This window comes from Zingiber officinale, chromosome 2B, assembly GCF_018446385.1.
Source record: "Zingiber officinale cultivar Zhangliang chromosome 2B, Zo_v1.1, whole genome shotgun sequence".
Classification (NCBI taxonomy): domain Eukaryota; kingdom Viridiplantae; phylum Streptophyta; class Magnoliopsida; order Zingiberales; family Zingiberaceae; genus Zingiber; species Zingiber officinale.
Genome location: NC_055989.1, coordinates 138199190 through 138226880, shown reverse-complemented (window position 1 = coordinate 138226880; position 27691 = coordinate 138199190). Strand labels below are relative to the sequence as shown.

General features: G+C 34.3%; 1 protein-coding gene and 1 long non-coding RNA gene across 3 annotated transcripts; both read left to right on the top strand.

Moving 5' to 3' along the window:
- The first annotated feature begins 331 nt into the window (after window positions 1–331).
- LOC122047423 (2-methoxy-6-polyprenyl-1,4-benzoquinol methylase, mitochondrial-like) lies at window positions 332–7713 on the top strand. 2 transcript variants are annotated; one of them, XM_042608712.1, is made up of 9 exons: window positions 332–2060; window positions 2859–2982; window positions 5036–5162; window positions 5256–5317; window positions 5710–5865; window positions 5953–6097; window positions 6358–6429; window positions 6631–6739; window positions 7380–7713. In XM_042608712.1, exons 2-9 carry the CDS (start codon window positions 2886–2888, stop codon window positions 7479–7481), a joined length of 870 nt encoding a protein of 289 aa, XP_042464646.1. In that variant the 5' UTR covers window positions 332–2060; window positions 2859–2885; the 3' UTR covers window positions 7482–7713. The 2 variants fall into 2 exon arrangements, with proteins under 2 accessions (XP_042464646.1, XP_042464647.1); XM_042608713.1 differs by having other exon boundaries at window positions 334–1747; window positions 5036–5317.
- Window positions 7714–26962: 19249 nt separating this feature from the next.
- LOC122047424 lies at window positions 26963–27336 on the top strand. The gene is made up of 3 exons (XR_006130534.1): window positions 26963–27024; window positions 27104–27180; window positions 27259–27336. It is a non-coding gene; the product is annotated as an uncharacterized LOC122047424 (long non-coding RNA).
- Window positions 27337–27691: the final 355 nt, after the last annotated feature.

Below are 27691 nucleotides of genomic sequence, written 5' to 3'. Positions count from 1 at the left end.
AGCTACTTTGCGGAGGTGGTGGACCCTCAAAGAATCCTATGACTCATCCACCAAATAAAGAATGTGTATTATTGTACTAAAAGTAGTGTGAGTGTGCACTTGCAAGCTGTAAAGTAAAGACGCTACGTTAGAAAGCAGATTTGCTCTTATCCTGAGGAAACAAACGCATGTGATGATGGGCCCAATGAGCACCCAGCATCGTTTACTCATCTCTATATAAGAGGGATAGTGTAACCCTTGCAAGGCATTCAAGCAGACCTTGAGCCTTACTTGAGGTATTGTAAAAATTTTCGAAGTTTTGCAAGAAGAATATGTGAGTTTCTCATCCTTTCTCCTTATTTCTTTTTGTTAAACTTTTTTTTCGACCACCACATTGAAAGCAATCATTTCAAGAAGATACACTTGGTGGTGCTCTTTTATCTTATTATTGTGACATTTTCTCGCCAAATTTTGCGACAAAATAATGTATATTCGTTGCAAAATTTGCGACAAATTTGTTTTTCGTCGTAAAATTCATTGCAAATTTGTGATGAAAAATAATTCGTTGCAAAATTTCAAAATCTTAGATACACAGAGAATTTACGATATATTTGCTATGAAAATTTTTCTCACAAAATTCGTTGCAAAATGCTTATTTTTTCACCAGCACCTGCCTATTTTTTTTTTTTACATTTTATTGTGTATACAAATCATATGAAACCTATTTTTTATAAACACAACAATAAACATTCCAACATATCCTACACAACAATTAAACATTCAAACACCAACACATCCTACACAATTAATTCTAATAAGTCATATTCATACAAGTACAAATATCCAAAATAAAATTATACAAAAACAAATAAAACAAATGTATTCATACAAGTCATATGCATATAACAACCCACCATATACAGAACTCATAGTTCGAAGAGTTCATATTAGATAACAAAAGGACGGAAAGTTACAAACATAAATCATCATCCTCTTCTGCCTCTACAGACACTTTATTTCTCCTTCTTCCAATCTTCTTCTTTTCCTGTGTTTTAAAACAAACAAATTAAAATTAACATTTATGTCTAAGTTATCAATTATATCGATCTATGTGTCAACAAACAAAACTTAATTCATTATATTTTTGGACACCATGTATATATTTTTGGACAACATCACACGCACGCACGCACAAATTTCATGTTTTCTTCTCTTTTGTCTTATGGTTATTATTTTTGGACAGCATGTATATATTTACAAGTAAAGCATACGAGACCCAACATGCCAATCCTGCTAATATACTCAAATGAAATAATGTACGTTAAACTTTCCTACCTAGAGAAGTAAATATCAACTTGTATCAGACGTGTAATTTTTAGGTCTACACGACTTACCTAACACGAATGACAGATAATTGTCATGAAAACGAAGTAAGAGCATTGAAAATCGGTTATTCACTCAACACACACGTGTTATAAAAAATAGTGGCAAAATCAGATGTCATTCGAAATTATTCTTTAATATTAGTCTTTTGAGTGATTGAAGGAATATGGAGAGAAAGAAGAGCATTTAACAGAAAGAGAATCAAGAGAAGACACATCAAATGATCGAGAAGAAAAATACTGGAAGAAGAATACGAAAACAAGAAAGAGTGCCCTACCTGGGCTGCGACCTGCAGGCGCGAACTTGCTCAATATAGTATTCGATCGACGACAGAGGCATTGGTGATTTGAGAGAGAAAGCTGACGGGATTACAAGATTGACTTAGGTAATGGAAAGAGTAGAATATTTTTATAAAAATGCACCTAATATTAATTTATTTTTTGAAAAAAAATTATAATTTTTACTTTTCTACTTAGAACACCTTACACAGATTTATGGAAAAGTAAGGGTGTTACAGAATTATATATAAAGGTGTTCTAAGTAGAAAAATAAAAATTAGAATTGTCTTTTTATAAAAATGTTATATTCTTTCCTTTACCTAGGTCAATCATGTAATCCCATCAGCTATCTCTCCAAGATCACGGTTGCCGTCGTCGTCGATAGGATACTATATCAAGGAAGTTCGCGTCATAGCCCAAGTGGGGCTCTCTTTGTTGTTTTTGTTTTCTTCTCGTTCATTTGATGCGCCTTCTCCTGATTCTCCTTTTGTTAAAAGCTCTTCTTTCCCTCCATGTTCCTTCAAGCACTCAAATGACTGATATTAAAAGAATATTTTTGAATGACATCTGATTTTGCCACCATTTTTTACAACGCATGTGTGTGTTGCCTGAATAACCGATTTTCAATGCTCTTTATTTTTATGACAATTATCTATCATTTGTGTTAGGTAATTCATGTAGACTTAAAAAATACATCGTCTAACTCCTATCGCAAGTTGATATTTACTTGGTTGAATGATCATAAATTTAATATTGTCTGACAACTTCTCAATTATTTACAGATACTGTGCTTAAATTGTATGACAACTAATTGAGGACGTTGTGTGATAGACAATTTTATGGATTTCACTTCTCTAGGTAGGAAAGTTTAACATACATAAGTTCATTCGAGTATATTGGCAAGGTTGACATGCTGAGTCTCGTACGCTTTACTAGTAAATATATACATGTTCAAAAATTGTAACCCTGAGACAAACGAGAACAAAACATCAACACACCCCATGCGTTATGTGTGGAGTATGAGAGAGGAGATTGCTGTCTTGGAATTGAGTTGTTTTAACCTTGTCCGAAGCAAAGGAAATATATTGTTGTTTTGGTAGTTTTATCTTTTCCATACAATAGAGCACATTCCTATCGTTTATATACTTCTTTCTTTACATATCTATTGCTTTTGGAGAGAATAATTATCTCATTGTTTCCTTGTTTCATCATTTGAAGAGGGATAATAGCGTGTAAAATCATATCATGGCATTGCAAAGGACCATCAGAAAACTAATCAATGGTCAAAATTACCTCCTTCCTCGAGGGGCTGAATTTCTCCATTCACATGCAACCAGCTTTGGTATCATGCTTTTATTATTCTTCTCTATTTCCATGCCTAATTTCAATTTATGTGCTTAAATTTTATGTTCAATTCTGCAATTTCAATGAGCACGAAATATAAAATTTTACAAAGATATCTCGGTATTTTTTATTTGTTATTTTTTTGAGGCACATTTTTCTTAATCTTTACCGCATGACATCTTTTCTTTGGGTATTGTCTGATAGGATTGTGGCTAAGTTAATGTGTGACCATATAGTTCTGAACCCTAGACTCTGCACAACTATAGGATATGTAATCTTCACTCACGCTGTGCGTTAAAAGAGATTAATTTGAGAATAGTGTTTATGGAAAATGATGGTTGTGGGTATAACAACCAAAGTCTAAAACTTTAGATGCTTGTCATCCAGTTGCTGAATGCTTGATGTGCTAAGAGGTAAGAGTTTAGTATTTTCTCGCGTTCATTAAAAATTCTCTCCACTCAACTTTGTTGAGGACCTTGAGGTTATGGTGAGTAGGTTGCCTCTTTGTAATTAGCTCATAATTTTAGTAAAAAGTACCAATGTTTAGTATGGAGATAGCTTAGCCAATGTTGCTAATAAAAACAATAAGAAAGGTTCTCATTACCGAAAAGCCAAATCTGTAAGAGGCTAAGAGCTAACTAAATAAGGGTCAAAATCAAATGACACAGCACTGGGAAGATTTTTTGAAGCAAATTGTTCTAATTTATCAATTAGAAGTAGCATGTTGACTCAAAAGAGATTGTCTATGAAACACCTTTATGGATAATTTTGGGACACTAACAATTTAAAAAGACACTTGTCTTGATCTTACTTTCACACATGCCTTCTGAGGCCGATGAATTTTACAATGTCCATTGTGACTCTTTGGTGGACAAACATGTGAAATTTTCTTATGAGATTGCTCTCCTTCCATGGTAATTAAAAAGTAAGTTGGAATTATGAAACACTTGAATTATTCTGTTCTTATTTGCTTCGTGCTGATCTACACTCTTATGATGCTTGGTGTGATACAGACACACAGTAAATCAATGAGATGTGTTACTTTACATGCTATAAATTAAAAAAAGATCAAGTTTGTGAAGATTTTAACAAATCATGTCTTGGTCAATTAGAACTTGTAGATCTTCTGAAAACATATTCGATATGCTGTGTATTTCGGAAGAATGATACAAGAAACTGTAGAATGTGTATTGTTAATCCAACGATCTGACGTTATATTGCTGGAATGGTATAACTTATAATACAGTCAAACTGAATTGATTTTTCAGTACACTTACGTCTTCCCTATTGACTAAGCCTGATGCATCACAGTTTGTCTAGAATTATGCATATTTATTTTGGGAGATGAATTGATTTTATCTTCTTTTCCACTTGTCTTCATGATTGATTAAACATGATCTGCTGTAATGTTAATCAGTTGAGAGACCAATGTTTTCATGACATGTAATGAAGTATGTTCATATTGGCAGCAACTATTTCCTTATGACCCTTATCCATATTCTGATTTTAGTACTGTGTCATAACTGCAAAAGAAATGCATCACTATCTTATCAAACTAACACAATCAAGTTCATGTGATTTTTAAGGTGACATTTTATCTACAATTATAGGAAACAAACTGAAAGATTGCATCTTAGTATTAATATCTACATTGATGGTAGTAAGCATTTTCCATCATTTGCTTCATTTTTCAGACTTGAAGGCATTAAAACTTCCTCCAATATCCATCTCTTCATGTATAGGATTTGATTGAGATTTTAGCCTCACAAAGTCTGAATTCATCCAACTTGCATGAATTTATTCTTTCAAGATGGAAGGAATAAATGAATAGTTGATGCATTCTCTTTGTTTCTTGAAAAGCTCAAAAATTACCAAGGCACAATTCCATGGAAACATGAAGAAATCATTTCAAAAGTATCATATTTCAAAGATGCATAAATTTGTAATTTCCCCATTTATCATATTAGTTAACACAAATAACTCTTTTTTCCTATGAATCTGACCATATGAATTTTTTTGTTCTTTTGTTAATAATGTGGTATCTAATGCAGGATTTACAGAAGTCAGCGAAGAAGAAAAAAGAAAATTGGTCGGCAATGTCTTTAGTAGTGTGGCTTCTAAGTATGATTTGATGAATGATTTGACGAGTGTGGGATTGCACAGATTGTGGAAAGATAGGTTGGGGTCCTTTTTACAACTTTTCATTTGATTTATGATCCTGCAATTAGATTCTTCTTAATTGAGCAATGCATTCTTTTGAGGAAAATTAAGATTGATTTCAAAGCTAGGTCCTTTTCCTGGGATGAAGCATCTTGATGTAGCTGGTGGCACAGGTAATTGTTGATGTTATCAACATAAATGCATTCAACTAGAGCAGAGATTAAGGAACTATTCTTTATGACTAACAAACACTACCACCATGAGCTCCTCAGCCTTTCCCACCACTGAGGCAATGACAGTACTAAAGCAAAGATTGTTCTCGAACAATGACTGTAATTGTTTATATAGATTTATATAATATATATTGTATTTTACATTACTAGCATTTGTCTTCATTTTAGAATATGCATAATTAGGTTTTTTTTTTCCTTTTCCTTCAGTTATTTCACATTGTCATTTCTTCATCTTAACTAATGTATGTTGATCTAGGAACTCTATATCTCAACTCTTCTTTAGTTGACATGAAGAATTGTAGGCCTTAGTGTGCTTATTGTGTCTTACGCAGGGGATATAGCTTTCCGCGTGTTGGAAAGTATTAGAGGTGTTGGTCATAAAGTCATGCATGACAGTTTTGTTGAAACAGAAGGACAAACACAAATCTTTATATGTGACATTAACCCAAATATGTTGAATATTGGCAAGAAGCGAGCTATTGAGAGAGGTATGTATACCATATTATTGGAGCTTAATTTATAAATTGTTTTGTGACTGTCTCTTTTTTTACTACATACTTATTTTCATTATGTAGGATATACAAACAGTAGCTATCTGCATTTTGTGGAAGGAGATGCAGAAGCATTGAGTTTTGAGGGTGGGTCAATGGATGGTTACACGATTGGATTTGGTATTAGAAATGTAACACACATTGAGAAAGCTCTTGCAGAAGCCTATAGGTGCGCTTTTTGAAGCAACATGTATTACTCAAAATTAGCATTTCTTTTAAATCATTCAAGTTTTTTGGTGGAGACAGACATTTGTTGAGAAATGGATATGTTCTGTAGTTATTAAAAGTCAATATTTAGTGGAATAATGAAATGATCGTTTATATGAAAATATTGTATCTATGATGATATTCAAAATGGATTGTTTGCTCGCGATAGAAGTATTCCTCTGATGACATTTTTCTAATAATATCATTTTCTATGCTCTCCAGGGTACTGAAAAAAGGAGGCAGGTTCTTATGCCTAGAATTAAGTCATTTTGAGTTTCCTATCTTCAAAGAGCTGTAAGTAAAAACGGTTGAATTACTTTTAGCAAATGTCCCCATAAGTTGTAGATTTCTTTTGAAATGCAATCTACTTTTGTTCATCAAGGTAATGACTACCAAAATGTATCCTTCTTTGTTAAAGTGAAGATAAAACTTTTTTTTTTAATTGATTTTCATGTTCTAGTCTATTTGCTCGACTCAAAGAAGCCCTTTTTGCAGATATGACTATTATTCTTTTTCGATAATTCCTGTTATGGGGGAACTTGTAGCTGGAGACAAAGAGTCTTACCAATACTTAGTTGAGAGCATCCGACAGTTTCCGAAACAGGTGATTTTTTTGTTTTTCCTAAGCTGTTCATATTCACAAATGCCTTGTGTATTTGTTGTCTCATTTTACAACACCTCTGAGTAACTAGTTATGTAGCGTTGACTTGAAACCTCGGAACTATATTGAATTTATGTCGAGAATGATTTTAGATCAGTTCTAGGCCCCTCGATTATGTCATCAATCCTTATGAAAGCACTTCTTATTTGGTACATGTAATTTTTTCCCCTTGCCTGCTGAACCCTTGAGGTCCATGCTAGGCATACTGAAATTAGGTATGCCATAGTTCTTTTGGTTTATCAACATTAGGTGATGAATAATCTCACCATTTAAACGGCAATCAAAACTAACTTTCCTCATCAAGAAGGATTGAAAAAGAGTTTGGCACGATAAGTTTTAAGTTCAACTCTAGGCATTGCATGATTAAGGTAATCAAGGTTAATCTATTGCACATGAAAATTGTGTGAAATCCCCTCAATTCAATAGGCTATCCTATTGTCAGAGTGTGTGCTTGCGTGTGCTTCATAATGTTAAAATAAACGTAGGTTGTGTTTTGAGAGGAAAAGAAGAGTTCAAAAACAAAATGAATAACCAAAGACGTCTTGTTTGATGGATGATATTTACCCAAGTTCTGTTTGTGCAGGATGTATTTGCTCAGATGATCGTCGATGCCGGCTTTCAGTCAGTGGAGTATGAGAATCTAGTTGGTGGTGTGGTGGCCATTCATTCTGGTTTGAAGTTGTAAACCATATATGACAACAACTTGCGCTTGTTAATACCAACATTTTAGTAAGATTTACTGATCCAGTTGAAAACAAGTAAAGCATCAAATAATAACACATTCTTCCATATTTGCTTTGATAAAAACATTCTTCCGCTTGGATTAATCTTGTTAATTATTTTTCTGTATTAATCTGTCCTTATTTTGTTTTGCATCAATCAAATTGTGACATTCTTACAAGAAATTTTTTTTATCATATGAATGTTGAGCTATGACTTGAGCACATGAGCAGCAGATAAGACTTGGAGAGATGAGGATGTTAAGATGGATGTATGAACATAATAAAAAATAAAAAATATTGGAGTCTAAATTGTATCTATTGAGAGAAACTTCGAGAGATATTTAAGATTATATGTATTTAGACGGTTAATAAATGTTTTAGTTAGACGATGTGAAATTATGATAAATACACATCAAACGAAGAAGAAAATAAAAAAAATGATAAAGAATTATAAGATATGATAAAATTTATTTAAATATAATGATAATATAGTAGGAGATAGAGTTCAATAGCTTAGAAAGATTTATATAATCAATTTTATTTATTTCTAATCAATTTTATTTAGTGAGATAAGACTTAATTGTTATTGTTTATGATTTATATTGGTGACTATGATGGTAGATTTTTTTACTGTGCTGAAAATGTTTTTATTTATTATTTTCTTTTTTTTCAAAGAATCTTGAATTTCTATATGTTTTTGACAAATAAATTTATAAAATCTGAATTTCTGGAGGATTTTTGTTATTTTTTATTGATTTTGTTTGGTTACTTTTCAGAGACCTTAAAATTGAGAAATTTTCATCCTCCAACCGTGATTTTATTTTTAAAATAATATCTTCAAAGTTTTATAACTGAACATCTTTCAGAAATTGATACATTGAAGTCTGGTACCATTCTGACGTACGGTACCATTCTGGACGTACTGTTTAATATTAAAATTGTATCAAAGTTCTGCAATTTTATTTTGTTATAATTCATACAATTTAAACAACATTCTCTAAAGAAAACACTTTATCATTAGATTATTGAAGAAAGAAATATATGATCCATTATGGTGATAAAAGATGAATACTTTCGCCCACAACGCCTCTATTAATCCGTTTTAGAGTCAAGATGAAGGAGGTAAATCACGGGTGGTTACTAGTTTTTGAAATAGTGACTAGCACATAAGGGAGGTATTTACCTCGACTTTGTCGAGATTCGAACCCCAGACCTCATGATGACAATATTTCATGTGCTAGCCATTAGACCCATCCGAAGGGATAAATATATATGATCCACCATGTAATTTGACTCCATAGCTATTTCTTGTAGGGTTATTGAGATTTAAGAAAATTTTCATGCAGTGAGTAAAAAAAACTTTGAACCTAAATCTAAGATTGACAATAATAGTTCAGAAGACTGGGTTGCTGATATCAGTACTTCACACTGGAATATTATGCTAAAAGAATGTATATAGCAAAAAAACGAGTTGCAAAAAGAAAATTAAAAGTTGCATTATCTGAAAAAATCACAAGAAACTAAAAAGCAGCAGCATGTGATAATAAAACTAGCCACTCGCTGGAGAAAATATTCAATGGTCGATTTCAAGACAATTAAATTTGAGAACAAACAACAAATACCAAGACCCCAAAAAATACATGATGTTAGATTGTGGAAGACTGAGAAAAAAATTGTTGTGATCAAATTCAGCATATTAGTATGTAATCATCTATATATGATAATAGAACTTGCATAAAATTATATGACAAACCATCGAACAAGATGAATTGAATTTGTATGATGATTTATACTTCACAATTATATATGAATAAAAAATTTTTTAGTAAAAGATAATTACGTTTATCCTAAGCATCTCTAATAATCTGTCCCCAAATTATATGAAGGAAGGTAAATCACAATGTCAGCTTATAACCGACTGTCAAATGACTAGAGGATGAGAGAGAATTTTTTTCCAATTATATATACCCGTCAAGAATTAACTTCTAGCTCAATTAAAGTAAATCGGTCACTTTCTAAGAACTATATGAATAGAACCTTGATACATACAAAATTAAAGAAATATAGTAAGATGTGCAGACATATTTAAAAGAGGAAGATGAAAATGAATATCATCTACTGTACCCTCCATGAAATTCATTGCTTTCAAAGAGGGACAGCGAGTGGCAATGGTTTCTTTAGCTTATGCTATTGTTGTGTGCTGATTGATCAACACTTCACCGTCCATAAGCACATTCCTTTTTAAATTATCCAAAAAAAAATAAGAAAAACCATTAAATAGTTTTTTGCACAAAAAATACAACAGAAAAAACATTACAAAAATACTATCACTTAGAGACGAATTTTATAACAAATTTTTTAAAAAAAATCGTTGGAAATTAGAATTGCGATGAAAAAAATTCATTACAAATACGTTGTCCCAAAAAATTACGATGAAAAATTGAAAATTCATTGAAAATTTTGCAACGAAAATAATATTTGTTGCAAAATTTGTTGGAAATTTTGCAACGAAAATAAATATTCATTGGAAATGTTGGCAGAAAAATCTGCAACGAACCCCAAATTTGTCGCAAATTAGTAACAAAAAATGTATTCGTTGCAAACGGATTTGCGACAAATGATTATTTGTTGCAAAAGTTACAAAATACAATTTCCACACCGAAAATACATATTCGTTGGGAATTTTCAACGAATCATTTTTTTCGTTGGAAATTTTCAACGAAAAGAAGAATTCGTTGGAAATTTCCAACGAAAATCAAATTTTGTTAGAAATTTCCAACGAAAAAATGATTCATTGGAAATTTCTAACGAATTTATATTTTCGTTGAAAATTTCCAACGAAAAAATGATTCGTTGGAAATTTCCAATGAATTTATATTTTCGTTGGAAATTTTCAACAAAAATATAAATTCGTTGCAATATTTTGATAAAATATGATATTTCCAACTAATCTAATTTCGTTGTAAAATTCGTCCCAAAAGTAAACAAAAAAAATCCAAACTCATTCAATTTCAATATTTTTTCTATTACAATTTTTTTTTCCAAACATATTCAATATATATTGAATACACAATAACACAAATATAAATCAAATATCAACTAACATATTAGTGTACAACAAAATAAATACAAATATCAATAATATAAACCCAAACATATACATCATCAAAACATATTCCATTACAACCTAAACTAAGAACATAAAACTAACAATACAACAAACATCATCATCCAACAATACAAATTACAACAATATACAACTACAACTAACACCCTAAACCAAACACTACAACAAAGTTACAACAAACATGTCATAGTATCCAAATTCCAATCTCATACCAAAACATGAAAAAGATAGAGTAGAAGATAATCTCATGGAGATCCTTCTCAATCCAATTCCTTCTTCTACCTACATAAAAAAATAAACAAACAAAAAGAAAATCTTATAAACCAACGCAAAAATAAATAGGTAAAGACTTACATATTTTTACATCAATACCACCATCATCTTCACCTACCAACTCTGTTTGAAACAAAAATAACAATATTAATCAAAATACAAAAATAAAGAATTTACAAAATCAATAAAATAAAAGAATTCAAAATTTCTAATTACAAACACTCATGCATCATCATCAACATCATTGGCGGCATCATCATCATCGTTGATATCATCACCAATACCAAGAGGAATATAACTTGGACTTGATCTAAATTGTTGAAATTGTTGCAAAAGAAAGGCTTGTTGTTTGCACATTTCAATCATATCCAGATCTCTTTGTGAATTTTGTTGTTGAATTTCTAAAATTTGCTGATCCCTTTGAGATATTATGTCTTTCAAATTGTCAACCTCTTCAGTTAAGCTATGAATCTGTGTCGTAACTGCGGGTGGGGTAGAAGAAGATAAAGATCTTTGAGGAATATTATGGATTCTGCTCATAGAACTCATACCTATTATCCTTCCCCTTTGACTCCTCCACTGGCCTCCAACCATAAATCTAAATTATTAGTGGCAGACGGCTCAGATCCCTCAATATTATCGCCATCAACTGAACTTCTCTTGATAACGATAACTCATCATATCTCTTCTATGAAAAATTAAAACCTTAATTAGAGCAAATAGATAAGTAATAAAATCTAAGTTAAAAATTAAGATTAAAGATTAAATCAAACCTTAATTATTCTAGCTCTATCTCCACTCTAAGTCTTGTCTTTTTTTTTTAAAGCACGGAAAATCGGGCTCTTTTCCCAAATCCTTAGACTAAAAATAATATGGTTAGAAATAATATAATAACATGAAATATATTAAAAATCTAATTGTAGAGTTGAAAATTTACCAATCTACGTGAATGCTCCTCAATATTTATAGATCCTCCTGCATATATTGCACGTGAGTCTCCAGAATTATAATCTTGATTTATTTTATTCTATAAACTCCTTTGTTTGCACTCATGAGTTTGCCAAAAATTACAGATCTTAACCCAATTATCCGATGTGATAAAGGCAGGTTTTTTTCCACAACTTTTGGCATGGTTTAATACATGTCGAATGTGATCACCACATTTCTTTTTGAAAATTCTTTTAATTTCCATCTCATAATAAGGGTCCCAAGTAAATAACCGCTGAAATGAAAAAAAAAAAATAGATTATACATTAACTTAATTGATTTATATATAAAATAAATTAGTTATACCTTAAACTCGCAGCACCAGAGTTCTTTTGTGGGTGCTGGAGTGCTTGAGTATGACATTGAGTCTTCTCTCCAAAAATTATTCACAATTTGATTAATCTCGCGAACAACAGTTACTGAATTTTCAAATCTATCATAAAATTACAAATAAACAAACATTAAATAATTAAGATAGGTTAAAATGTAATAATTTTAATACTTATGAGTCTCCAAGAGGGACTATATGCAGTCGAGCGTCGGTAATATCAACGGATGAGTGTCTGACAGGTATCAATGACTCAAGTGGGGAAGGTGAATGGGAAAATCCTACCGGCAACTGGTCATGTGAAGTTCCTGCTGGCAACTAGACACGTGAAGGTCCTACCGGCGACTGGCCACGTGAAGGTCTTGTCGACGACTGACCATGTGAAGGTCCTGCCGACGACTGACCATGTGAAGGTCTTGCCGGTGATTGGCCACGTGAAGGTCCTGCCGACGACTGGCCATATGAAGGTCCTGACTGAGGGGAGGGCGTAGGTACCATCCTACCAGATGGTGAATCAGTCTGGCCAATGCTTGAACGCTGTCATCTATGCCGTGCCCGTTGAAACTACCAACCAAAAATCAAAATTAGAATAAAAGAAATGAAAACTTGATGCTTGATGAAGAAATATGAAAAACTTACAATATCCATAATAAAAATCTCAGAGAGCGAGAATCTGCAGCGATAATGTCTCACCTCTAATGACATATAGAAAAAAATAGCATACACATATAACATATATAAATTTAATAATGAAATAGTAGATAGTCAACTAATTGAGCTACAAATTTTATAAATTAACAAATTAAAATTAAATAGAAAAAAAACTTATCGTGCATGTTAAAAACCAAAGTTCTCGTCCTCCTCATCCTCGTCCTCGTCCTCATCATCATCATCCTCATCCTCATGAAATTCACTGGCATCCACATTTATCACTACTCCGATGGGATCTCGTAATGTTGGAATAATATATTCCTCGGTCTGAAATGTATTTGCAACCTCCTCTTGTTGATATACAATGTCTTCCCAATGTTTCTCTATTTTTTTCCATGCTTTCGTTTTACAAACAACCCACTAATCAATTTTGTCACGTTTCAAACTAGGATATGAAGCATAGAAAACTTGAATCGCTTGTTGTGCCAAAACAAAAGGTTCATATCTCTTATATAATCTTTTAGGATTTATTTCAACCAAATTATAACGTGGATGCACCTTCATTCCTCAGATAGAGTCAAACCAGCGACACATAAATAAGATAACTCGTATTTCTAGATCAGGGTATTCTATCTCTATAATTTCATCTAGTAAACCATAAAAATCATTGCTTACACCTCCATCATTGGATGACTGAACACATACCCCACTATTCATTGTAGTCTTCCCTTTTCCATATTCTTGAGTATGAAAATTATATCCATTTATGAAATATGTTGGCCAAGTGCATACCATTGCTTTAGGACCCCAAGACAGATGAAATAACATTTCATGTTCAAGGTGATCTTGATTATCATACACCTAAACTCAAATGAATATGTTATTCATTTAAAAGTTAAAATATACTATACCAATACAGTAAATCAGAATACAAGGTAAAAATTACTTACATATGATTTTAACCAAGGTTTAAATTCTTGATCATAGAAACGATCAAACTCTAGTGTTGGCATATCAGAATACAAGTTTTGGAAGATCCTATCATAAAAAATTGAATTATAACACCAAAATTTACGACATAAGAAAAAAATAGGAGATATATACTAACTCAAAATATGGTGATACTTCTGGACAATTAAGTAAAACATATGTCTGGGTTGCTCACCATTCTTGATTAGTTAAATATCTTTGCTTACATTATCCACTTGGTCGACCAAGATAATTAAAAATTGAGAATATGTTCGTATTGGGATCAATAGGACCTTCACCATTTCTTCCCGGTCTCCGTCTTTTGGTCTGAATGTGAGGCTCAACATAATATGATGCAAAAGTTGTTACTTCCTCCACAATGTATGCATTAACAATAGAGGCTTCAACTTGTGCCTTATTTTTTACTTTTTTCTTCAATGATATAAAAATCTGATTATAATATAACAATTTGTATTAGATTAATATATATATAAAAAAGTTATAAATTTACAATGCATTAATAACGAAGTATATAAGATAAAAAAATATACCTTTCAAATGGATACATCCATCGAAAATAGACTGGTCCTCCAACTTTGGCCTCGTATGGCAAGTGAACCAAAAGATGTTCCATTGAATCAAAAAATGAAGGTGGAAAGATTCTTTCTAAATTACACAAAATAATTGGAATGTCTCTCTCTAACTTCTCCATTTGTGAATATCTCAAAACTGTTGAGCAAATATCATGAAGGAAAATGCTTAACTCCGTAATTGTACCCCATACAAAATTTGGTAAGAGTTCCTTAAAAGCAATTGGAATAAGTCTTTCCATAAATATATGACAATTATGACTTTTCAAACCAATCAATTTGGATTCCTTCATATCGACACATCTCCCAAGATTAGAGACATACCCATGAGGAAATCTCAATTATTTCAACCATTCACAAACAACATGTCTCTATTGTTTATTTAATGTATAAATTGCCTTTGGCTTTGGTCCCCTACTACTTTCATCCACATCAAGAGTGGGTCGTTTACAAATTAGTCGCATATCTTTTCTTGCATTCAAATTATCTTTTAGTTTTCCACCAATATCCATCACTGTATTTATGAGATTATCAAAAATATTTTTCTCAATATGCATTACATCTAGATTATGATGAATTAAATTACTATACCAATACGGTAAATCCCAAAATATACTCTGTTTAATCCATTTATGTGTGCTTCCATATTCATATGTTGTACCATGTGGTTTTTCAATAACAGATGAAAAGTGAAGCACTCTATACCAAATATCTTGACCTGTCAATCTCAATGGCGAAGGTGTTCTTTCAATTCTATTCCTAGTGAACTCATCTTTATTCCTTCTGAAATTATGATTTAATGGTAAAAATTATCTATGACAATCAAAATAACTCGACTTTTTCCTATATTTCAATCTGATCGACTTTAATCTCTCCATATATATTGGACAACCTAAGATTCCCGCAGTACTCCAACCAAATAGCATACCATAAGCCGAAAAGTCATTAATGGTCCAAAGAAGAGCAGCCTTCATTACAAACATTTGATTAGTACGAGCGTCATATGTAGGCAACCCTTCATCCCATAGTTGTTTTAGCTCTGCAATCAGTGGTTGCATATAAACATCTATTAACTTCTTTGGATTTTGCGGGTCAGGCACAACTAATGCTAAAAATATATACAATGTTTTCATGCACCTCCCAGGCAGAAGATTATATGGAGTTAATATAACTGGCCAACAAGAATAATGTCTTCCTGATTTACCAAATGGAGCAAATCCGTCAGCACAAAGACCTAACCTAATGTTTCGAGTCTCCTTCGCAAATTCAAGATATGTTCTATTAAAATTTTTCCATGCCTCTGCATCTGATGGATGACACATTAACCCCTCCTCTGTTCGATAATTTGCATGCCAAGTCATGTGTTCAGTAGTAGTCTTTAATGCATAAAGTCTTTGTAACCTAGGAGTTAAAGGCAAATAAAACAACTGACTGTATGATTTACGTCGTTGTTGACTCCTTCTATTGCTCTTGTACCTATCTTGATTACAGAATCTACAAACATTTGCATCTGCATCATCTCCCCAATATAGCATACAACCATCTCTACAAACATCAATTCTTTCCACCGGAAGACCTAATTCTTTGGTAAGTTTTTCATACTGTAAAAATCATTAGGTAGTATATTATCACGGGGCAATGCCTTTTCAAAGGCTTGAACAAACTTATTAAAACTATCTTCTGACACATTACACTTTGCCTTGATATTCAATAGTCTTGCAGTGAATGATAATTTAGTATGATTGTCACAATCAACCCATAATGGTTCATCTACAACACTCAACACTTCCTGAAATTTAAGATATGCGTCATTATTCACAATTTCATCGACACCTGGTACTTGTACCTCTTCTAACAGTGATGCATATGTAGTAAACATTTGCTCAACTGTCGGAGGGAAGCTAGAACTGGCACCATGTGGTTCAGAAATTAAATTCGGACCCGTTGCATCAAATATCATTCTCTGATATGAATTTAATTGATTATAATAACTTTGATCCCTAGAGACTTGTATGTTGTGTCCATAATAAACCTCATCAGATATGAATGGTTCACCATGACATGTCCAATTATAATAATTCGGAGTAAAACCAAATCTACAAAGATGCTCTGAAACTTTATTAGATGGTAAAAATTTACCATTATAACACTTTCTGCATAGACACCATATCTAATTACCATCCATAAACTCAACATTACTAGATGCAAAATTTAAAAATTGTCTCAACCTAGTGATAAACTCATCAGTTAAACCCCCGCGGTCAAGTAAATTTTTATTATACATCCAACTTCTTTTATTCTGCATTTTACCTGTTTCAAATAAATTATAGTAATAAAAACTCCTAGAATGTAAATACTAATGGTCAATATTACTTCGTTCAAATACAACTGCAAATAAAATATAATATAGGAAAATAAAAACATGCAATCATTGTTAAAATAACATCTGTAAATAAATATACCTAACAAAGGTAAATAAAACTGAGCGTCTCTCCCAGCCACATCAAATCCAAACCTGCACAAACAATAATATCAAGTTTACAATAAAATAAAAAAGTCCACAAATTATCAAATATAGTCTTGGCCCCCACGATAAGGCACTGACCCCCGGCCAGCCGTGCCGCGGTAAGGCACTGACACCCCACGGCAAACCAAGGTCAACAACGGCCAGCCGACCCCAAACAGTGACCTGCCGATTTACAAACAGAGGCCACCCAACTCTGTCGGCAGTGGTCAGCCTAAGCCGCCAGTGGCTAGCCTACGCCGCCAGCGGCCAGCCTACGCCACCAGCGGGAGCCAATGCTAAACAGCAGGCAGGCGAGGCTACCAGCAGCTAGCCTATGCCGGCAGTGGCCAAGTGAGTCTGCTAGTGGCCAACTTCAGCGCCAATGGCCAGCCGCAACCGTCGACGGAAGTCATCATCGCCAGCGGCCAAGCGCGGGTGTGAGTAGCCAAGCGCGGGCGCGAGCGGGGGTGAGTGGCCAAGCGCGGGAGAGAGGGGCCAGGAGCGGGCGCGAGCGGCCAGGCGCGGTCGCCCGGGGTAATGAGTGGCCAGGCACCGCTGCCCGCGGAAACGAGTGGCCAGGCGTGGCCGCCCGCGGCAGAGAGCGACCACCTGCGGGATGCCTTGGCTAGGCTTACCAGGGACTTAGATTGTCAGAGATAGGCGGCAAGAGAGCTTATCGGTCTGGAGATTGGCGGAAAAATCGTCGCAGCTGCCGTCGCAAGGAAAAAATTAGGTCAAGACGTAAAGAGGAGAGATTAGGCCGGGTTGAGCAATTATTAGGGTTCTTGCCAATGAATCATTAAATTCGTTGGAAATATTTCCAACGAATCATTGAATTCGTTGGAAATTTCCAACAAATTAATTATTTGTTGGAACTTTCCAACAAATTCGAGATTCGTTGGAAAGTTTGTAATTTCCTAAAACCCGATTGATGGACCTAAACACTTCAAAATTGGATGAAACCAGTTCGTATGTGCTCCTCTATTTATCCTGATTTTATATATGTCCTCAAATATTTTTTGTACCTAATATATTTTTCTTAATAATTTTTCAAATATCAATGTGTCTGAAAAATTTAATTCGGGTTTAAAAATTCAAAAATAAAAATATATTAGCTCTAAAATTATTTTTAATTCATGGATATAATCATGAGAACTTTATGAAGCATACAATCTGATTTTGTCTCATTCTGAGCCCTCCCACATTATTTTGTAAATCTAAAAACTTAAACTAGATCAATTTGTTTTAAAACCCTAACACTTTCAACGAACATTAAAATTCATCTAATTGACCTAGATGTGAAAAAAAAATCATCCTATGTCAAAAAAAAATATTTGAGCTCATTAATAGAATCAGGGGACCAAGAGGAGCATATAGAAACTTGTTTCATCTGATTCTGAGGTCTCTAGGTCCATCAACCGAGTTTTTAAGAAATTACATACTTTCCAACGAATCACGAATTCATTGGAAATTCCCAATAAATTCACAGATTCGTTGGAAATATTTCCAACGAATTCGCATATTCGTTGGAACTTTCCAATGAATTCGAGATTCGTTGGAAAGTTTGCAATTTCCTAAAATCCGGTTGATGGACCTAAAGGCTTCAGAATTAGATGAAATCAGTTCTTATGTGCTCCTCTATTCATCTTGATTTTATATATGTCCTCAAATATTTTTTGTACCTAATATATTTTTATTAGTAATTTTTCAAATACCAATATGTCAACAAATTTTAATTCGGGTTTAAAAATTCAAAAAACAAAATATATTAGTTCTAAAATTATTTTTAATTCATGGATATAATCATGAGAATTTTATGAAACATACAATCTGATTTTCTCTCATTCTGAGTACTCACACATTATTTTGTAAATCTAACAACTTCAACTAGATCAATTTATTTTAAAACTTTAACACTTTCAACGAACATTAAAATTCATCTAATTGATCTAGATGTGAAAAAAATCATCATATTTCAAAAAAAATATTTGAACTCATTTATAGAATCAAGAGATCAAGAGGAGCACATAGGAACTTGTTTCATCCGATTCCAAAGTCTCTAGGCTCATCAACCGAGTTTTTAAGAAATTACATACTTTCCAACGAATCACGAATTCGTTGGAAATTCCTAGCAAATTCACAGATTTGTTGGAAATATTTCCAACGAATTTGTAGATTCTTTGGAAATTTCTAATGAATTTGTAGATTCGTTGGAAATATCCAACGAATTCGAGATTCATTGGAAAGTTTACAATTTCCAAAAACCCCAGTTAATGAACTTAAAGACTTCAGAATTGGATGAAATTAGGTCCTATATGTAACGCCCGAAAATTCTCAAAATTATTTTAGAAATATTCTATGATTTTTCTTGAAATTTTAGAATATTTTTATGGAAATTTTAAAGTAACGGAAGTAGCAAAAATAAATAGAAACGTAAAATAGCTTAAGCGGGAATTGAACCCGAGACCTATTGGGTCCTATGACTTAAGGTGAATGCTAGTAACCAGGAGAACCCAGCAGGGCCGTGCTAAAAGGAAGGGGAATCAATTATATTTATGTTAGAGTTGGGCCGAATTACCCACTTAATATAAATAGGGAGATGATTAAGTGAGGTTTTATTTTTGATCGGGATTTCCTTCTCCCTCAAACCCTCACCGCCGAACCCCTCTCTCCCGCACCCTCTCTTCACGCCAAAGCCAAGGAAAGGCTAGGGTTTCATTCCTAGGGTCATAAGGGCTCCTTCCGGCAACAACTCCGACACGAGGACGCTCCTCTCCACGAGAAGAACACGTAGACGCAAGGAGATCGCCGAAGGGATCTTCTCCACCGGAAGACCTAGCGATTGGATTGTAAGAAAAACTAGCGCAGGAGGTAAGAAACCCCTCACCTGCAGTATAAGTGGTTCTCGTGTGATTTCCTGCTTTAGTTTAGTAGTATGTGGATTTTTGGCACATAGGGTGTGCAACAGCGCACGCCAAGTGCTCGATAGTATGTTCAGCACAATTAAAATGCGACTTAGGCATTTTAATAGTTTAGCTAAATGTGATAGAAGCATTTATTTGGTATATGAAGTTTTACTACAGCTTATATGGGACTACGGTCCAATGGGTGGGCTCCCATAGTCGCCTCTAGGTTCAGATAACCTAGCTCTGGGTTCAGATAATCTAGAATCAGCAAGATAAATTAATTAGCTTATGATCTAGTATTTTACTTTCAGCAGTGGCACTGTACTGGACTAGATGTTCATTGGGTTGGGCTCCCATAGTCGTCCCTAGGTTTAGATAACCTAGTAAACCCTACTAGATTCGGAATTTGCAACCCCGGATTTAGTTAGGGATGCGCGCATAGCACGTACAGTTGTCGGGCCCATCAGCAACATGATTATGTATTTTCATCTATCTATGATAAATAGTTTTCAAAACTCACAAATCAGTTGTGTATACAGTTTAAATTTTGTTCTAGCTTAGTTTTAGTTTTAGCTCAGTTCATGCTTCAGCTTAGTTTTCATTATCGATACACGTGATAGTTCTATGATTAGTTTTGGTTTCTATGTTTGTATGATACCATGCCATGCTCTCACCTGTTCAGCATATATTTCAAATAGCATGTTTTAAAAGCATAAATTGCATCGTATGCATGTTTTGTGAGGTAGATGGTTTCTTACTAAGCTTAAAGCTTACAGATACTTCTTTCCTTATACTGCAGATAAAGGTAAAGGAAAGATGGATTAGCGGAGGCTGGAGGTTAATGTGATGAAGATGTGTGTGGAAGGAACCTGGAATAAAGATCTTGGAGAAATTAGCAAACTAAGACTTTAGTTTTTATATAATGTTATTTCCCGCATTTCTAGTTATTTTAATGCCTTGAATCATGAAAGACTTGTTTAGATTGTTAGTACTTATGCTCATAATCCTAGTTATGTGTTATTAGTATGTTTCCAGCTATTATAGAACTCTTGTAGGTGAGTTTGGCACGAAACAGTGCTGAAATCAGAGCTTTGCTGCGAAATCAGAAACCCCAATCGATCAGCGGATCGATTGGGGGCCCTCAATCGATCAGTAGATCGATTGGGAGCCTGGTTCCGCGAACAGTAAGCTTCTGGATCGATCAGCCGATCGATCCAGTCGCATTCTGTCGCAAACAGAGAGTTCAGGGATCGATCGTTCGATCGATCGGAAAATCGCTCCCGCGAACAGAGAGCACTGGAATCGATCACTGGATCGATTGGCCAGTCTAGATCGATCAGCCGATCGATCCAGAGTATACCCCGAGCACAGTACTTTTTCAGATCTGCATGTCTAGTTTCATGAATTTCAAATGTAGAAAATAACTCTTCTAAAGTACTTACCTCTAGATCCTTAGATATATAATAAGTATCTACTAATGATATCCATTCAATAGTCTTAGCACGTGAAAAATGTCTTTTTACTTCGTTGATTACCTGAAGTAAAAGACCTGTTTTTATCGAATAGGACTCTTATGGAAATGGTTAGATCGATGATGAGTTATTCAGAATTATCAAATTCATTTGGGGATACGCTCTGGAAACAACAGTGTACATTCTGAACTTAGTACCTTCTAAATCAGTTTCTTCTACTCCCACAGAATTGTGGAATGGGCGAAAGCCCAGTCTAAGACATATTCGGATTTGGGGTAGTCCAGCACATGTGATGAAACCAGATGCTGATAAGTTAAAATCTCGTACTGAAGTTCGCGTGTTTGTGGGGTATCCCAGAGGAACGAAAGGTGGTTTATTTTATAGTCCTAAAGACCAGAAGGTCATTGTTAGCACTAATGCCCAGTTTTTAGAAGAAGACTATATAATGGATCACAAGCTCAGTAGCAAAGTTGTTTTAGAAGAACTTAGAGAGGACACGTCTACTTCAGTACCAACAGTACAAGATGAAGTACCACAAGAGACTGCAACACGTGTCACACATGATACACAACCACAGACAGTGCCTCGTCGTAGTCCGGTTGTAAGGCAGCCTGAAAGATTCATGTTTTTAGGAGAGTCTTCGGACTTGATCCCGGGTAAACATGAACCTGATCCCCGAACATATGACGAAGCACTCCAAGATATAGATGTAGCATCTTGGCAAAAGGCAATGAATTCTGAAATAGAGTCTATGTACTATAATAAGGTCTGGGAGCTTGTAGAACCACCTGATGGTGTAAAAGTCGTTGGATGCAAGTGGATCTACAAAAGGAAAAGAGGGACAGACGGGAAGGTAGAAACCTTCAAAGCTAGGCTTGTTGCGAAAGGGTACACTCAGAAAGAGGGAATCGACTATGAGGAGACCTTTTCACCGGTAGACATGCTTAAGTCTATCCGGATACTCTTATCCATTGCTGCTCATATGAATTATGAGATTTGACAAATGGATGTCAAGACAGCTTTCCTTAATGGAAGTATTGAAGAGAACATCCATATGAAGCAACCAGAAGGGTTCATTGAAAAAGGCAAAGAGCATCTAGTGTGCAAGCTCAATCGGTCCATTTATGGACTGAAGCAAGCTTCAAGGTCTTGGAACATCCGGTTTAATGAAGTAATCCAATCATATGGATTTATTCAGTGTCCGGATGAGTCTTGTGTATACAAGAAGTGTAACGGAAACGTGGTGGTATTTCTTGTACTATACGTAGATGATATTTTGTTAATTGGCAACAATGTCAAGGTATTATCGAATGTAAGGGTATGGTTGTCCAAACAATTTGATATGAAGGACTTAGGAGATTGTGCACACATTCTTGGGATCAAAGTTATAAGGGATCGCAAGAAAAGAATGTTGTGTCTGTCCCAAGCTTCATATATAGATACAATCCTTGCTCGTTTTAGCATGCAAGATTCCAAGAAAGGTTTCTTACCTTTTAGGCATGGAGTAGCTCTATCTAAAGAGATGTCTCCGAAGACATCAAAGGAGATAGAGGACATGAAAGCAGTTCCTTATGCTTCGGCTGTAGGAAGCCTAATGTATGCAATGCTATGTACGAGACCTGATATCTGTTTTACCATAGGCATAGTTAGCAGATATCAGAGTAACCCTGTACAAGGACATTGGACAGCGGTAAAGCATGTATTAAAGTACCTGAGAATGACCAGAGATTATATGCTAGTTTACCAAGCAGACGATTTACTCCCTGTGGGTTACACGGATTCAGATTTCCAATCAGATAGGGACAACAGTAAGTCTACATCAGGCTATGTGTTTACTTTGGGAGGTGGAGTCATTGCATGGAGGAGTGTTAAGCAGAAATGTGTTTCAGACTCAACCATGGAAGCTGAGTATGTAGCAGCCTCTGAGGTGGCTAAAGAAGCAGTATGACTCAGGAACTTTCTAATGGACTTAGATGTGATTCCTGGTTTGCCCAAAATCATCACAATTTATTGTGATAATAGCGGTGCAGTTGCAAACTCGAAGGAACCACGAGCCCATAAGGCAAGTAAACATATAGAGCGCAAGTACCACCTGATACGAGATATCGTGAAGCGAGGAGAAGTTGTCATTGCCAAGATTGCATCAGCAGATAACCTGGCAGATCCTTTCACTAAGGCCCTTCCGGCAAAAGCTTTCGATCGGCATGTGGAGGGAATGGGAATCAGATGTATGGCAGAAGATATGGCAGCTTAGTCATTAGTATAAGTAGGAGATTGTTAGAGTGTATACTGAAAGCCTAAGCTTTTGTAAACATTTATTTTGAATAAAGAATCACATTTGGTCAAATTATCTACATTTAGTTGTAGTTGTTCAATTAATTTATATTGTAGATAACATAGTATGTGGTGCCACATACAAAAGATGATGTTATCAGTATCTTATAAATTATAAACAGTAGCTCACGATCAAAACTGGAAAGAAACAAACCATTGGAAGGTCGTAGTGTAATTAGGAATTAGTTTATCTTAACTATATAATTACACTAGTACACTTAGAGTGTATTGAGTAGGACCATTAGAGGTTGTTTCTTTTATACTGACTTTATAAAGGAACAAAGACCTCAGTTATTATGGAAGTGTGTGCTCTTAATCCTAATATAATAACAAACACATATATTTGATATTTATTTCTTTAATTTATCAATGGGTGAGATTTAGTTCGATAAATCAATAAGCCCGATAAGTTGGGAAATGATATCACTTATAGTGTGTGTTGTTGATTATAGAAAGAAACTGTGTCCTAGAAATCTAGGTTGATAATGTCCCCAAGATGAGCTCATAAGGATTGTCATGTTAAACCCTGCAGGTGGACTCAGCCCGACATGATGATAAGGTTGAGTGGTACTATTCTTGGATTAAGATATTAATTAAATGAGTTGTCAGTAACTCACTTAATTAGTAGACATTCGACATCTTAAACACAGGGAGACTAACACACTCATAATAAGAAGGAGCCCAAAAATGTAATTTGGGATTGGTGCGGTAGTTCAATAATAGTTCTCTAGTGGAATGAATTATTATTGATAAATTAAGTTGTGTGTTCGGGGCGAACACGGGATGCTTAATTTTATCGGGAGACCAAAACCAATTCCTCCTCTCGGTCCCTATCGTAGCCTCTTATTTATAGAGTACTATACCCACCTATACCCACCTTCATACCCATGATATAGGGATCGGCCAAGCTAGCTTGTGGATCAAGCTAGGGCCGGCCAAGCCTTGGTTCATGGGTGGACGGCCCTAGCTTGAACCCAAGCTTAGGTGGCCGGCCCCCATTAAATTAAAAAGAATTTTAATTTTAAATTTTTCTTATGTGGAAGATATAATTTATTGGAGATATTAAAAATTAAAATATCTTTTTTAAAAGGATCTACAAAAGATTAAAGAAAGAGATTAGATCTCTTTCCATATTTGTAGATTGGAAAGATATTTTATTTTTCTTCTTTATAAATTATTCACATGTAAAAAAATTAAAATTATAAAAATTTCTTTTTATCAACCATGAAGGGATTTTAAAGGAAAATTTTATTTTTTAAAATTTCTGAAGACAAATAAGGAATTTTAATTGTTGATTGAAATTGCCTTGTTTGCTCTTATTGAGGTGGCCGACCATGATATAATTGATTAGAAAATTTTATTTAATTTTTCTTAATTAATTGTTGTCAAGGAAAGTTAAGGAAATTTTATTGTAATTAAATTTTCTTATTTACCAAAGCTAAGGAATATAAAAGAGGGGGTGGGGTGCCTTCATGACACACAACTTTTATTATTCTCTCCCTCTTTTTCCTTGGTGTTGTGGCCGGCCATCCTCTCTCCCTCTTCCTCTTTTATGGTGGCCGAAACTCTTTCTTGCTTGGAGCTTTTGTGGTGGCCGGATACTACTTGGAGAAGAAGAAGAAGAAGGAGAGAAAGCTTGTATCCCTTGGAGCATAGTTGGTGGAAAAAGTTCTTCATCCTTGAATTTTGGTGCTTGGCCGAAATTTGAAGGAAGAAGAAGAAGGTACTAGGTGGTCCTCATCTTGGAAGATCGTTGCCCACACAACGTCCAAGGTTAGAAGAGGAATACTGTAGAAGATCAAGAGGTCTTTCTAAAAGGTATAACTAGTATTTTTCCCTTTCCGCATCATACTAGTTATTTTTGGAAATAATACCAAATACAAGAGGCATGCGATTCTAGTATTTCGAATTTGTTTTCGATGTTGTATTCTTTTATTTTTCTTTTCCTTGTGATTTGATTGTTCTTTTCGGTTGACCTAAAGTTATTTAAGGAAATTAAATATTAACTTTCCTTAAAAAGCTTTGTCTAGGCGGTGGTGGTTGTTCCCATATCCAAGAAGGCCATGTGCCTCGCCATGCAGTCCTGGAAGCCAATTTTGGAAACTAATATTTAATGAAATTAATAATTTAAGTGATTTGGATTGAACGTGTTAAGTTCCGCAGGAGATCCGAGTCTAAACCTAAAAGAACAAATAGATTAAACTTTGGATCAAACGTGTTAAGTTCCGCAGGCGATCCAAGTTTAATTTAAAAGAACACATGGTAGCTAGGAAAAGGTTCAGACCTTTGTACAAAATTTTTATACAGTGGAACCATTAGGTTTTCTGAGCAGCAACCAACACATAAGCCTTGATCAAAATAAGCCATGATTTCAGCATATGTTCATACAAAACAAATCTCCCTAAATATGATCAAAATAAGCCATAAAAAACCAAAAACATGTACTGGTTCATTCACACAACCTGCAATTCACTTCAAGAACGAGTACACAAATTCACTCCATTCAATTCTCACTTCATCATATTGTGTCTGCGTATAGTACTGGTTCTTCACACAACCTGCAAACTGCAATTTAGAAAGAACCATCATGTTATGTTTTGTAACTGAAAACTTTAAATCAAAACACAGTAAGTTGACAAAAAAATCATGAATTAAATTAACAAAAGCATGATAAGACAAATAAATATGTATTGTTATATGCACTCTTATAGTAACAATAACATTTCATCAAATGTGCAATAAAAATAATCCAACAGTTTTTTGAACCTTAAGTTTTAGTAGTTCCAATCGCATGGTGATTAGATGCTCAGTTAAATTAATGTATTGTATTCTCAATTTCACATGCACTATGACAAAAAAAAGCAAAAAATTGTACAATGAGACTTGCTCAATAATCACACAACACGAAAGTACTGAATTAGCGGTGTGGACAGATAACTGCATCTTTCAAGTAGCCTAGCTGATATGCTGAACATTTTTCTTATGGTAGCTTGGGCATGGTTCTCGTGGATATGTCACTATTCTACCCACCTTGGTCATAAATAATGTTCAATATCGAGGTATGACTTATGATCCCTTGTCTCTCATCTTAAAACATCTGAATTTCAACTCATAATACAGTTTATATTTTGATGCCTAAGGTTCTATTGGATTTGATTTAAACTAAGCACGTGTCTAGAAAGGTTTTGTCATTGTTATTAGCAAATGACTAGTATTAATTAAAAGCATTTTATAACATTAGTGCTAATAGCAAGACTATACTTTTCTGTCCACAAAAAGGAAAATTAGAGAGGAGTGTTGTGCTGAAGGCTATATGTGCAGGATTCAAGGAGTCTACCGAACCTCCTGTGTGCTTGAGTGGAGGTTTGCATGACTATTCATTTCTACTGAACTGCATGCCAAAACGAGTGGGTGGTTCATGCTTGCTTTATTCTTTTTTCAGATATTGAAACAAATGAGTGCCTTAAATCAAATGATGGTTGTTGGCAGCACCCAAAATTAAATATCACAGCCTGCAAGGTACTTTGTCATTAATCATATTGTTTATAGGCTTTGAAGTTGCATTTTAGATAAATTATGTCAATTTGAATTCTTTAGGATACCTTCAGAGGTAGACTCTGTGTATGCCCTATAGTGAATAATGTCCCATATCAAGGAGATGGGTACACATCCTGTGAAGGTAACTACTGCTCTAGAAATAAAAATAGTTGTTCCTTGACAGCCTTCTATATTCTCAATCATCGGCAAGCAGAAATTTAATAGTTTATTAGGTCTATAAGGTAACCATGCCCAAATCAGTTACTAATTTCCCCCAGCTACTAATAGAATTATGCATAACACAGTTTTGTATAAAACCATAAACAGGGTGTCATCTAAGGGCGAGGAAAAAAAAGAAGGAAAGAAGTCATATCAAAGCATGAGAAGAAAGCAGTAGCAGGGCGTGAACGATTTGATTCAGTATGTGCATTCCTGTTCAAAATGGAAGAAATTCACACACCTTCCTCTCCAACTGTAGATCCTCACATTCAAC

What these genes read in the sequence shown, in the direction of transcription:
- LOC122047423 (XM_042608712.1), top strand. Translation starts at nt 2,886, where the DNA reads ATGGCATTGCAAAGGACCATCAGAAAACTAATCAATGGTCAAAATTAC. An exon ending in GAAGCGAGCTATTGAGAGAG is followed by an intron (nt 5,866 to 5,952) that starts GTATGTATACCA and finishes TTCATTATGTAG; the next exon opens with GATATACAAACAGTAGCTAT. An exon ending in TCCGACAGTTTCCGAAACAG is followed by an intron (nt 6,740 to 7,379) that starts GTGATTTTTTTG and finishes CTGTTTGTGCAG; the next exon opens with GATGTATTTGCTCAGATGAT.